This window comes from Equus asinus, chromosome 5 (genome assembly GCF_041296235.1).
Source record: "Equus asinus isolate D_3611 breed Donkey chromosome 5, EquAss-T2T_v2, whole genome shotgun sequence".
Taxonomy (NCBI): domain Eukaryota; kingdom Metazoa; phylum Chordata; class Mammalia; order Perissodactyla; family Equidae; genus Equus; species Equus asinus.
Window position 1 is genome coordinate 113,315,982 of NC_091794.1, and position 13,281 is coordinate 113,329,262.

Consider the following 13,281-nt stretch of genomic DNA (forward strand, 5'->3'; position numbering starts at 1 on the left):
ACAAACACCATGACAGAGTCCTCGAGGAGAGGGACCTGATGCTGTTGGGGGCCTCGGAATTAGGGTTGGGCCCCGACGAGGAGCTTTCCTGGGAAGGTAGAGCCCACGCCCGGTGGTGCTTGTGTCCTGGAGGTGGGAGGGAGCAGGGAGAGAGGGCAGGGGTGCAAGGCCCCAGGCAGGTGGGGGTGCGGCCAGTCTAGGAGAGGGCCCGGCAGGAGGCCAGGATGCTGGGCATCCACAGACAGCATTGGTTGGCTCCTGTGGTAAGGAGCCCAGGAGGCGCAGTCTGGGACCCAGGGGCCCTCGGGTGGGGTGCTCTCTCTCTGCTCTTAGGGACCCTGCACCATAGCAGTGGGCTTTGTTCCTGCATTTCACCTCCACTTGCAGCCAGGCCCCTGTCCCTGGCAGTGGGGGCTGGGGTTGGAGCATAGATTCCCCATATCTCCAACTCAGGGTGCAGCCAGTCCAGCTGCAGGGGATTCCCGAGCCTGCAGAGGTTTTGCTCCTAGCATGTTGTTGCCCCGAACAAGGGCTGGAGAAGAATAAGAAGGAAGTGGGCATTTTAGTGGAGACCTGGTGCTGTGGCCCAAGGAGCTCAAGAGCTTGCGGGTATCCCGGGGACAGTAAGTGCCCGTGGGAGGGCCGGGCGCACACCCATTGTGGTCTGGGGAGGCTGCCCTGCTGTGCCGAGGGTCAGGGTGCAGGTGGGTGGCATGGAGGAGCTGAGGGTGCTCCCTGGGACCTCATGGTGCTGAGCTAGTGTGTGACTGGGCAGACCGAGAGCACCAGATGGACAGGCGGGTGGACGCTGGGGGCCGAGGGAGGGCAGGAGGGCACTCAGCGCGTCTGGGGCTGCGTCACCTGGGCGCACGGCTGGAGCCAGGTTCCTGGTGCGGGGAAGACACAAGTGCAGTGTGGACCACTTGGGTTTGAGGGACCTCTAAGCTCTTGTAGGCAGATGAGCAGGAAGCAGTGGGGTGGGCAGCCTGAGCTCCTAGGGGAGCTCGGCCAGGAGGTGACAGCATGTGTCCCTGTTGAGTGCCAGCAGGCAGGAGAGGAGCACAACCCCCTGGAGTGTGGTGCAGCTAGCTCAACACCCAAATACCTCCTGCTCTGCACGCCTGGAAATTAGGGATAAGATATAATAGGCGTCATTTCAGATGTATGACTGAGCTCTGCATAACACAAGGAAACCTCAGATGTCAGAAACTGGGGAGGAATAGGCAGTCCGAGTGGCCAGCCCATGTGAGGCTGCCTGGGCAGGGTGGTGGCGGCCCAGGGACTTGGATGTGACATCCCTGGGGAAGGAGGTTGGACCCTGGCCCTCCTGAGATGGCACAGGCAGTTGTCACTGAGAACCTTGAAAAATTTGCCTCCCAGCACAGGAGAAAGACCAGTCCTGACTTATGAGGGAAATCACGACCATGGGCCTGAGTACCAGGCGGGCATGAGTTTGGTGTGTTGAGGGTTTGTCCAGAAACCATAAAGTCGGTCCTGGGCTGGTGACACCGCTGGGGCCCCTGGCAGAGGCAGACCCAAGCCTGTTTAAAGGCGCACCCTCAACTCGAGAAGGAGCTCCCTCGGCCCGGGTGCACAGGGCCCCAGGTCTCAGGTCCTGCTGAAGGCGGTGATGACGCGCACCAGGAACTGTCCACCACGAGCCAGTGGCACCCGACGCATGCAGGAAGCAGGGTCACACTGCGGAGGTCTTTGGGTGATCAACTGTCAGAGACAGTAAAATAGAAGATGGAAAGAAGACATCAGAAAGTTAAGGAAAGAACAAGATGCTGTGAGAAAAACAGGCCAATTTGAAATGGAACCAAGCAGAACGTCCATAAATGAAAAGTACCGTGATTGAAGTTTAAAACCCAATGGGTGGGTTTTAACTCAGTGTCTGACAGTGGGAGCTCAGTCCTCCTGTGAAGAACAGCGCAAGGGTCCGCCCCGCGGCCAAATGATTAAGTTCACGCACTCCTCTTCGGTGGTCCAGGGTTTCGCCCATTCGGATCCTGGGCGTGGACCTAGCACCACTCATCAGGCCACGCTGAGGCAGGTCCCATACGCCACAACTAGAAGGACCCACAGCTAGAATATACAACTATGTACTAGGGGGCTTTGAGGAGAAGGAAAAATAAAATAAAAAGAACTCAAAATGCTGGGTAAAATATTAAAGTCAGTTAGGGCCTGGGAAAGCCCAGCCTGAAAAGCTTTTATGGGACAAGATCCATAAGGGGAGAGGCCCAGGGTGGTGGCCCGTCTCCTCCGTGGCTTCCACTGGTCCCAGAATGGGTGGGAAGGTGCAGAGCACTTCTGACTGCCTCAGGGAGCAGGTGGCACAGACCTCAGGCCTGGGCTGAACTGAACCAGCCTCAGGGGCCAGGGGTCTTGGGACGACAAGACAGGGTCAGTGAAGGGAAGGCAGCCAACAGGATGGGGCACCGTGGCCAGGGCTGCCTGCATCCTGGGCGTTGGACTAACACAGACAAGGAAATGAGGCTGAAATTCCATGTATGCATTTTTCAAGTTATGTTAAATTGGTGCTTAAAACTTGGTGGATGTTGACACCTTCATAGTCAGAACTAACGCCCTTGCTTTTCCAACTGTTTCAGCCTGCACCCCACACTTTGCTGGGAGAGGCATGCCCACTGGGATCGCCGCTGCCCTCCCTCCTGGGGTCCCTGCACCTGGGGAGGCAGAGTGACCCGTGCCAGCCGCGGTCCTTGAGATAAAGGCTTTCCACTTGCTGTGGTAGCAGCATGTCTGTGTCGGCAAAGCCTCAAGCAGCGGCAGAGCTCACCCCTGGCCCCAAGGAGAAGCCCAGGGGAAAGCCACTCCTTCCATGGGGCTCTCTCTTCAGCCACCGAAGTGAGAAGATTGTTTTCACCAAGAGTGACAGTGTCCCCGAGGAGAACGTGCTCACCATCACCATCACGGAGACCACCGTCATCGAGTCAGACCTGGGCATATGGAGCTCCCGCGCCCTGTTCCACCTCACGCTCTGGTTCTTCTTCAGCTTCTGCACTCTCTTCCTCAACAAGTACATCCTGTCCTTGCTGGAGGGGGAGCCCAGCATGCTAGGTAACGCAGGCCCTGGTCCCGGGTGAGAGCCCAGCATGCTGGGTAACGCGGGCCGTGGTCCCGGGTGAGAGCCCAGCATGCTGGGTAACGCGGCCCCTGGTCCCGGGTGAGAGCCCAGCACGCTAGGTAAAGCAGGCCCTGGTCCCGGGTGAGAGCTCGGGTGCCTGCGAGCCACAGGGCAGTGCGTTATGTGTGGTAAGCACAAGGAAGAGCCAGTGGCCCCAGGAGGGAAGAGGAAAGCTGGGGGGGTTAGGGCACCTTGGGAACGTGGAATGGCGTGTTCTGTCTGCTTCTGCGCTAGGAAGGGAAATAATTCTCTTTTTCAGTTTGGCCTCTTCATCTCCTTCCTTCAGGTGCTGTGCAAATGCTGTCAACTACATTTATTGGATGTATTAAAATATTTGTTCCTTGCTGTTTATATCAGCACAAAACCCGGCTTTCTTATCCACCCAATTTCATCATGATCATGCTGTTTGTGGGTCTAATGAGGTAAGGAATTGGACGTTTTTGGTTGAGTGTCTGAGTTTTTTGTGTATAAAATGTCTTACCCATCACTAAGAATGGGAAATCAACTGACTGACATCATAATTCACTGATCATAGGTGTGTTTTCAGTGCAAACTTTATAAAATTGTGAGACTATGTAATTTTAGGACAACAAATATATTTGGTTTTGTGGCTTTAATGCACATACATTTGATCAGATTCTTTCTGGAACAGCCATGAAACCAATTTAATGATGGTTTAAGGGTAACGTGCCTCCTTCTCCCTGGGGCAGACGCTCTGGTGATGCTGGAGAAACAGAAGTCTCTGCAGGTGGGGTGGAAAGGCCATTTCCTGAAGGGCCTGGCCCGGAGGAAGTGGCCATGAGGGCCAGTGAGTGGGGCGGGTTGGAGAATGACAGGGGGAGGGGGAGAGGCAGCGGGGTCGGGAGTCAATGTGCCTGTGGCCGGGCCAGCTCCCTGAAGGGTCTGTCTGTCCTGCAGACGGTCTGACCATCCTGACGCTCCTGTCGGCTTCCCGGTAGGTTCGCCACAGTGGTGTTGGGTCTGGTCAGCCTGAAAAACGTGGCGGTTTCGTTCGCTGAGACTGTGAAGAGCTCTGCCCCCATTTTCACCGTGATCATGTCCCGCATGATCCTTGGCGAGTACACTGGTGAGTGGCCCCTGTGCCTGGCCCCCCCGGGCGGCGATGCCGTCACTTCTCACACCTTTCGGGGTCACAGGCTGCCTCTCACTGGCTTCAGGTGTCTTTCTCCTCTGCTCCGTGGGGGAGGAGGAGCTGGTAAAGAAGTAATGACCTACCTCAGGGGCCATCCCTTGTCCCAGGAGGATAAGACTGTCTTCCTTGCCGTGTGAAGTGGCACCTGGTGACGGGACGGCTCAGTCCTGGTGGTGCAGCCCCTCGTCCCGGAGCCTTTCCTACATCCTGCCCGCCCTGTGAGCGCCTCCTCCCCGTCTGGTCCTGCTCCTCACTGCTTTCAGCTGCACCTCTCCGTCCCCCCCAAGGGTCAGCAAATGGGATCTATTTTCAAATCTCCAACCTTTGACGACAGGCCGACTCCTTCCAGCTAGCCACACGTTACACTCACGTCCCTGTTTCTCCTTCCAACCTTTATAAAAAGGAGCATATCCGGTATTGTTCCATGAAAACAAGCAAAGCGCAGAATAATGCATATAATAGGTAATCTTTTTTCTGTGATGAGCACTAATAGACATAGATATGTATTCGCTTCAATTAAGAAAATGGCAAGATCTTAAAATAAGGCAACTATGTGCCGTAGAGGGAGGGGGGGAATTGCTGGGGGACAAGGACACAACTGGCCTTCTCACAGATGTGCCTGTGGAGCCACGCGGACGCTTTAGCTGATGGTAAAGCAAAATCAAGTCAAAGTGCAGAAAGCCATTCCTAAAAATCGTGAGCTACATGAAACAAATGAACCTGATTACACGTCAAGCAGGTAGCTTAACCGTACAAAAAGGGTTATTTCTTGTGACTTTAAGACATCATGATTTGCCTTCCAGCTGTGGCGGATAAGCTTGTAGCAAACCAGCTCTCTTGCTGAGAACAATTAGAAAATCTTGATAAAATTTAGCAGAAAGAAATTGTTGGGGAGGCACTGGAGAGTGACCGAGGGACCAGAACTCGGGGCCAAGATTTCAGGGCCAAAGGTCACCCAGAAAAGTGACCCCGACCTGCCCTCCCCACAGAAGTGTTTGCTAATCCTTGGGTAGCACTGGGCATCCGGGCAGAGCAGCCTCGGGGGCTGAACAGGCAAGAGCGAGCGGGACCTGCCATGGGGGAACTGCTGGCAAGGCCCTGGACTTTCATCTGGGACCCAAATCTGATCACACCCACGGCTGCAGACGCCTGCCACACCTGGCCTGCATCCCAGCAGCGGAAGCGAGTCATTCCTGGTCTCTAACTCACACTCACGGTCTCTAACTCTCTGTACTTTTCATACTTAATGTCCGTCATTCAACAGAAATCTACAGACAGACCAGAGGACAAGGCTAAATGATGGAGAACCGAGAGGGTGCTCTAGAGGCAGACCCTGGCACCCCAGGTTTCCTCTCTTATGCTCTCGGCTTTGTGACGACTCAGGGCCTGTGGGTTTGCTGCGTTGACTGACCCACAGACTCCTTGGTTCACTGATCTTCCTGAGGATCCGAGTTACTGCTCAGGACAGCACTGTCCAGTGATGGGGACACCACCTGACAGGACCATCCTGTCAGGTCGACGCAGATCGTCTGAGGGCTGCGCTTTTGTTCCCTTTTGCTAAACACAGAAGGCTCATCCCCTCGTTTTCTTTGAATCTCAGAATAAACTGAACGTGTATCTGAAATCAAAGTAGATGTGGAGACGCTGCCCTGTGCCTGTCCGTGCACTGAGGGCGTCGTGCCGTTCACCTCCAGGTGGCTCATTAGATCTCAGAAGGACACGAAGAGGGATGAAGTCTGCGTGGGACCTGTAGGAGCCTCCCTGTGCCAGGCCCAAATGGCAGCCCCCAGCCCCAGCTCCCCTTTGTAATGGCATGACCTGGCGACCTCTCGTCCTCCCGCCTCATTTTGCGAGTGAGATGTCGTGGGGCCGAGGGGTGTGCGTGGGGGCAGGATCTCAGAGCACAGGGCTCCGGTCGGTGCACCGTGCCCCCAGGCCCAGGCCTCTCGTGGAGAAACAGCCTCAGAGGTGCCTGGCTTTGGAGAGGGTGATGGGACTTATTTGCAGACATGGACTTTATTTGCTGTATTTTCCCTCCAACGTAAAGAATCTGATAGAGTCTGTGTTCGTTTCTGAATTAAAGTGAAAGTCTGTGGGCTTCATGGAGGGGCTGGAAGCAGCCGTGGCACCAGGATGAGAGCTTGCAGCTAAATAGACTGACTACCGCCATCTTTGTGTGTGTTGCGCCCTTTCCAGGGTTGCTGGTCAACCTCTCCCTCATCCCAGTCATGGCAGGCCTGGCGCTGTGCACGGCGACCGAGATAAGCTTCAACATTCTGGGATTTTCGGCTGCATTGTCCACCAACATCATGGACTGGTGAGTTGCGAAAAGCGTGGGACACACATGGTATGCTCGAGAAATAGCACTCGCTTCCCGTCATCTTGATGGATCTTTAAGTCCCGGTTAACTCAGAATTACTTCCCATAATTCAAAGCTGGGTACATCTGATGCTGCCTCTTCCTAGATAGCAAAACCCCAATAAGGTCACTTTTTCTCAAAAACCAAGCCAGAATTTGATGATACATGGTCTTGATACTTAAAAACACTGATCGTAGGGATACGGGTAGCTAATAAATGCTGAAATGCACAGAGTAAACGAGGCTCTACTCACATATGTAAATATGTGCATTCAAGCTAAATAAAACAGAAAAGGCCGTCTTAGAGCTGGAACAAGGGGCAGCTCCTGGAGTGGTGGCTGGGAGCCCCCAGTTGCTCTGGCGGCTCCTCTCCTGCCTAGCGGCCCGTCTGTGTCCCGCATCACCCTGCAGAGAGGACAGTGAGGGCCCGGACTCGTGTGGGGTGAGGTGCTGGAGGAGGAGCGCGGGAATGCTCCTTGTCCTGCAGCAAGAGGGAGGGCGGCGTCCCGTTCCGGGTGTTCAGGTTAGTCTGGGACAGGTCCTCTTGCACACGCTGTGTTGTTGGAGGCCGCACTCCCACCCCAGCAAGGCCTGTTCTTTCAGATTGACCAATCGCTTCTAGGTCTCCTGTTTCTGAGAAGAGAGGAGACAACAGCACGGGTGTCCAAGAGTTATCGCTGTTGTCACTGCTAAGGTAGAGCAGGCCCATCTTGAGGTTCTGAATAACACAGCTAAGTGACAGCAAATGTCATGTTTAATTTCATTCCTGATGTACGACGGATCTCGTTCCGGCTTTTCGCTCTGCGTCTGTAGCTCCTGGAAACACGGAGCAGTGAGACCCCACATGCAGTCTGCATCTCGTTCTCTTGACTCCATGTTATCTCACGAGCATCGCTTCCCGGCGCTGGCTGTTCTCCAGGAGCCAGAGCTCTGTGACCGCCTCCTGCTTCACCTGGCAGATGATCTGCGACTTAAGGATTCTTTTGTTTAAATCTGCAGGGAACTTTTTTGACATGAGTCTCTCTCTGAGTTTCTCACTGTCCTGCAGTGAAATTCCTGGGAGGGAGGTGGAGCCAGTGAACTTCTCTGAACGGCTCCTGGTCCGTGCTCTTGGTGTTTCTGAAACGGTTGTTCAGGTTTATGGTTTCGTCGAGAGAGCTTCTGTCTGACCTCGTCCTCGCCTAAATTTTTTCATTAAAACCAAACAAACCCCTGCTTCTGGAGTCCAGAGAGCAGAGTTATTGGTTAAGTGCCAGTCCACGTGTCCTGAGGAAGCTGGACGCTGTTCAGGTTTATCCTTGCCTTGTGTTCTCCATGGCCTGTCTGTCCCATTCAGGAGTTTTGTCCATGTTTTCCTACTGGGGTCTTATTGTGCTTAGTTTCATTCCCCTGCTCCACACTTAGGGTCCTGGGTGCCCAGCCGATGGTAGTTGCTGATTTATGGGAACTCTTGGTTCAGAGTGGCGTTTTGTGCAGCACTTAGAGCAGGGACTCTGGGATCCTCTGACACCTAAAAGCTGGGCAACCTCAGGCCTGTTGCTCAACCTCTGACTGCCTCAGTTTACCCATCTGTAAAAGGGGGGCAGGTATGGTGCCCCCTCGTCGTAGAGTGATGCCTGGTGTGGGCTGTTCACAACAGACATCCAGTGGCCGGCCCGGGGTGCTGCCAGTGTGGTTTGGGAGCGTTGGAAGCGCTCCATCCATTTGCGGTTCCACACTAACTTCTGTGTTGACCGGTAACCTCTTCTTTTCTTTTTTCTAGTTTGCAAAATGTTTTTTCAAAAAAGCTCCTGAGCGGGGACAAATACAGGTTCTCGTAAGTATCATTAACAAGTGTAATCTCCAATTTCCTAGGCCCAAGAGGACCCCTCCCCGTGGGAAGATGCAAATGCCCTGTAGACCTGACACCTTTCCCATCTTGGCATAGGTGGCCTTTAAAATACCTTGTTGAAACTTGGAATTAAAAAACCCGCCTGTTTTGAGCTGCCCTACTGAGGCACCTGAGCGACCAGCCTGTCTCTGTCTGCTTTTAACTTCCACTAGCATGGATGTTGGCTGTCACACCGGCCCTCTCTCCTCACGGGAGAAGGTGAACCCCAGTGCCTTGGGCGCCCTGGAGGGCTCTTGCTGTGGAGTGTGTAGGAGGCCACCCCCGCCCCGTGTGGAGAGAGGGCCAGGCGCCGCTTTCTCGCCCTGCAGGGCTGCCGAGCTGCAGTTCTACACTAGCGCCGCCGCCGTGGCCATGCTGGTCCCAGCCTGGATCTTCTTCATGGTGAGTCTCGGCACGGACGCTCCTTGCTGCCTGGGTTGCCGTTGATCTTCAGTGATTCAGGGGCAGAGTGATTTAACTCTCCAGGTGCTGTGCTCACTCAGTGTGTTGTGGCTTTGCTGGATGGTTCACAGAGAGTGAGCGATGTGCCTCTGAGGAGAAGGGAGAGAAAGTGGAAGCGAAACCTCGCGTGGGTCTCTGATGTGCCGACCTGCCTGCCGAGGCCAATCAGCAGCTGTGGGAGTTTCCTGAAATTTTTGTGGGGGGGGTTTTAGGCTTGCTTATTTATTATTATTACTTTAAAATAACATGCCTACTTTAGAACAATCAACAGGGCAGGAGTATATAGAACAAGAGAGAAGGTCTGCCTCTCAGTCCTTCTGGAGGAGCCCTTTCCAGACACGTCTGCGTGGCTGGAAACGTTCACACCTACAGTCACGTAAAGGCATGACGACGCTGCGGTCGACAACAGGCCGCACGTACATCGGCGGCCCCACAGTTTCAGTGCCGCAGAGCCCAGCTGTGCAGGAGGCTCTGCCACCTGGGTCTGTGTAAGTTCGTTCGCTCTGATGTTCACACAAGGGTGACGTCACCTAATGACCCATTTCTCAAAATGTGTCCCAGTCATTAAATGACATGTGGCTGTACATAGTAGTAGTGTGTAATGAGAGCCCATTAGTCGTATGAAAGCATCTGTATGTATCTGTGCACACCTTTCTTTAACACAAATGGAGCTGGGCTACCCCGTCTGTAACCGTGCTGCTGGTGTGGCTTTGCGCTCACCCAGCACTGCCGCCTGGACAGACACTGGGCTGCCTGGCGCTTTTTACTGTTGCCTACACATAACAGGGAGCTTCTTGTGGCATATCTTTAGCAGATGAGGGTGTTTCTCTGAACACATCCTTGAAATTGGACTGGTTGATTGATAGAATATGCACATCTAAAATTATTGTTTATTGTGGTAAAATATACATGACATAGAATTTACCATTTTAACCATTTCTTAAGTGTATGTCAAGTATGTTCACCTTGTCATTCAACCATTACCACCATCCATCACCGGAACTTACTCAGCATCTCAAACGGGAACTGTCCCCGTTTGACACCAGCTCCTCATTCCACCTGTAGGGGAGACAAGGCTTTACCTCTCCCCTCCTGGGATCTCCAGCGGGGCCTGAGAATTACACTGACATAAGACAGAGTCACAGGAGACAAGCACACAGATTTATTTAGTATAAGCTTTGTGTGACACGGGAGCCCTTGTGAGGAAGCAGAGACCCCAGGAAGCGGCAAGGCCTGAGCGTTTGCCTGTGTGGTTGAGCAACGACACCTGTGGAAAAGTGGCTGAACTGTGTGGGGAGGCTGCCGAAGATGGCGGGGTGGGGCCGGGGGCAGGTTTAACAAGGTTTGTGCACAGAATTCTCGCAGCCTGGCTCCCGACGGGTCCTTGAGGATGTGACTGTTTCCTCCTGTACTGGGAGGGTGTCTTCCTCTCCTGCTTCTTGGAAGAAAAAGGGAGGCCAGAGCATCCTTCTTGCACCTGCTGTTTTCTAAGTGTCCTTAGCTCAAAATAATCCTTATGCCAAAGAGGCATGTTGGGGGGAGGTGTGTTCTGAACTCCTTCACCACCCCCCCAGCCCCTGCACCCATCATCCTACTTTCTGCCTCTGTGAACTTGGTGACTCTAGGGACCTCATGTAAGTGGCGTAGCACAGTATTTGTCTTTTTGTGACTGGCTTATTTCACTTATCATATGCTCAAGGTTCACCCATGTTGTAGCACGTGTCAGAATCTCCTTCCCTCACAGCAAAAGAAACCATCAACAAAACGAAAAGATAACCTAACAATTGGGAGAAGATATTTGCAAATCATATATCTGATAAGGGGTTAATATCCAAAATATATAAAGAACTCATACATCTCAAGAACAAAAAAACCAACAACCCAATTAAAAAATGGGCAAAAGATCTGAACAGACATTTTTCCAGAGAAGATACACAGATGGCCAACAGGCACATGAAAAGATCTTCAACATCACTAATTATCAAGGAAATGCAAATCAAAACCACAATGAGATATCACCTCGCTCAGGTCAGAATGGTAATAATTAACAAGACAGGAAGCAACAAGTGTTGGAGAGGATGAGGTGAAAAGGGAACCCTCATACACTGCTGGTGGGAATGCAAACTGGTGCAGCCACTATGGAAACCAGTATGGAGACTCCTCAAAAAATTAGGAATAGAAATACCACATGATCCAGCCATCCCACTGCTGGGTATTTATCCAAAGAACTTGAAAACACAAACGCATAAGGATACTTGTACCCCTATGTTCATTGCAGGATTATTCACAATAGGAAGCAACCTGGGTGCCCATCAAGAGATGAATGGATAAAGAAGATGTGGTATATATACACAATGGGATACTACTCAGCCATAAGAAATGATGAAATCCAGCCGTTTGTGACGACATGATGGACCTTGAGGGTGTTGTGCTAAGCGAATTAAGTCAGAGGGAGAAAGTCAAATGCCATATGATCGTGCTCATCAACAGAAGATAAAGACAATGACAACAAACACATACATAGAGACAGAGATTAGACTGGTGGTTACCGGGGGGAGGGTGAAGTGGGTGACTGGGCACATGTGTGTGGTGAGGGATGGTAATTAGTCTTTGGGCGGTGAACATGATGTTGTCTACACAGAAATCGAAATATGATGTGCACCTGAAATTTATATAGTTATAAACCAATGTTATCTCAATTTAAAAAAAAGGAATTTCCTTCCTTTTTTAGGCTAATATTCCTTTGTCTGGATAGACCACATTATGTTTATCCATTCGTCCTTTGAGGGACACGGGTTATATCCACCTCTTAGCTATTGTGAATAATGCTGCTATGAACATGAGTGTGCAAGTGTTTCTTTGAGACCCTGTTTTCAGTTTGTTTGGGTGTAAACCCAGAAGCAGATCTGCTGGATCATATGGTAATTCTGTGTTTTAGAGGAGTGACTAGACTGTTTTCCATAGTGGCTGCACCATTTTATATTCCCACCAACAGTGTACAAAGGTTCTAATTCTCCACATCATTGCCGGCACTTGTTACTTTCTGTTTGTGGTTTTTTTTTTAACAGTAGCCATCCTCATGGATGTGAGGTGGTATCTCATAGTGTTGATTCGCGTTTCCCTGATGGTTAGCAATGTTAGGCATCTCTTCGTGTGCTTGTTGGCCACATGTATGTCTTATCGGCATGTGTATGCACATGTTTAAAATTTTGATAAATGCTGTTCAGTTGCCACCCTAGAAGGCTATTTCCAGAGCTGTCTTCAGCATCAGCTCGTTTACCCAGAGGACTGGGTCACACGCTGTCTTTCCGTGGATGATTGATAAATGGAGGAGGGGCCCCCACAGAGCGTCTTTGTTTTTTTCTGCTTTTTTTTGATGAGGAAGATTGACGCTGAGCTAACATCTTTGCCAATCTTCCTCTATTTTGTATGTGAGATGCTGCCTCAGCATGGCTTGATGAGCAGTGTGTGTGGGTCCACACCCAGGATCCAAACCGGCGAAGCCTGGGCTACCGAAGCGGAGTACGCGAACTTAACCACTGTGCCACCAGGCCAGCCCCAGAGCATCATTTTTGTTCTGGCACATAGGACCTGCCTGTGATTGGGAGGAGCGGGAAGAGCTTCAGTTACAACCAGGATGTCGTGCTGCTGCTGCTGACGGACGGCGTGCTGTTCCACCTGCAGAGCGTCACGGCCTACGCCCTCATGGGGAAGATTTCCCCTGTGACTTTCAGGTAAGCTTGGTAACTTCCAAAGAGACAACAGTATCCAGGTTATTTGCAGAGGAGAACACTTGAAATCTAGGTGTTTTCGTAAAAGATATTTGTTACTGCAAAATGCTGTAGTAACAGCTGTGGCCACATATCATAGTTACTAGGCCGTTTTGTATTGGTGCTGTTTGAAATACAAATAGTAAAGCGTGTGAAATGGATTTTTAGGGAAATCTCCTTAGAAATCTTTACATTACAATAGAAATTGTTTGGAATGGTTTGAGTATTTTTCTGTCTAGTCCAGCACCGTCAATGGAATTGCCTGCAGTGATGGAATGTTCCATTTCTGCGCTGTCCAGGTTGGGACCATGGGCCACGTGTGGCTACTGAACACCTGAAATGTGCTGAGCACAAGGAGGAACTGAATTCTCAATTTTATCTAATTTTAATCACTTTAAATTTGAATAGCCACGTGTGGCCAGTTGGCTCCGATGTTGGATGGCGCAGCTCTGGGAATTTAGAGGTGAGCTAAATATCTCATTAGCTTCTTTTCACTTCTATAACTAGACAAATTTAATGAAAG

General features: G+C 51.6%; 1 protein-coding gene across 8 annotated transcripts in view; it reads left to right on the plus strand.

Moving 5' to 3' along the window:
* Positions 1-13,281, plus strand: part of SLC35E2B (solute carrier family 35 member E2B) — a 30,645-nt gene that overhangs the window by 11,522 nt on the left and 5,842 nt on the right. For 3 of the 8 annotated variants that reach the window (XM_070511337.1, XM_070511336.1, XM_044769468.2), the window contains exons 2-8: positions 2,610-3,078; positions 3,432-3,567; positions 4,105-4,232; positions 6,495-6,615; positions 8,419-8,472; positions 8,856-8,928; positions 12,577-12,722. In XM_070511337.1, coding sequence (XP_070367438.1) covers positions 2,757-3,078; positions 3,432-3,567; positions 4,105-4,232; positions 6,495-6,615; positions 8,419-8,472; positions 8,856-8,928; positions 12,577-12,722 — 980 coding nt within the window. In that variant the 5' untranslated portion in view covers positions 2,610-2,756. Of the gene's footprint in view, positions 1-2,312; positions 3,079-3,431; positions 3,568-4,104; positions 4,233-6,494; positions 6,616-8,418; positions 8,473-8,699; positions 8,929-12,424; positions 12,723-13,166; positions 13,222-13,281 lie in introns of those variants that run through there. The other 5 variants (XM_044769464.2, XM_014863132.3, XM_070511335.1 and 2 more) reach the window with 4 other exon arrangements.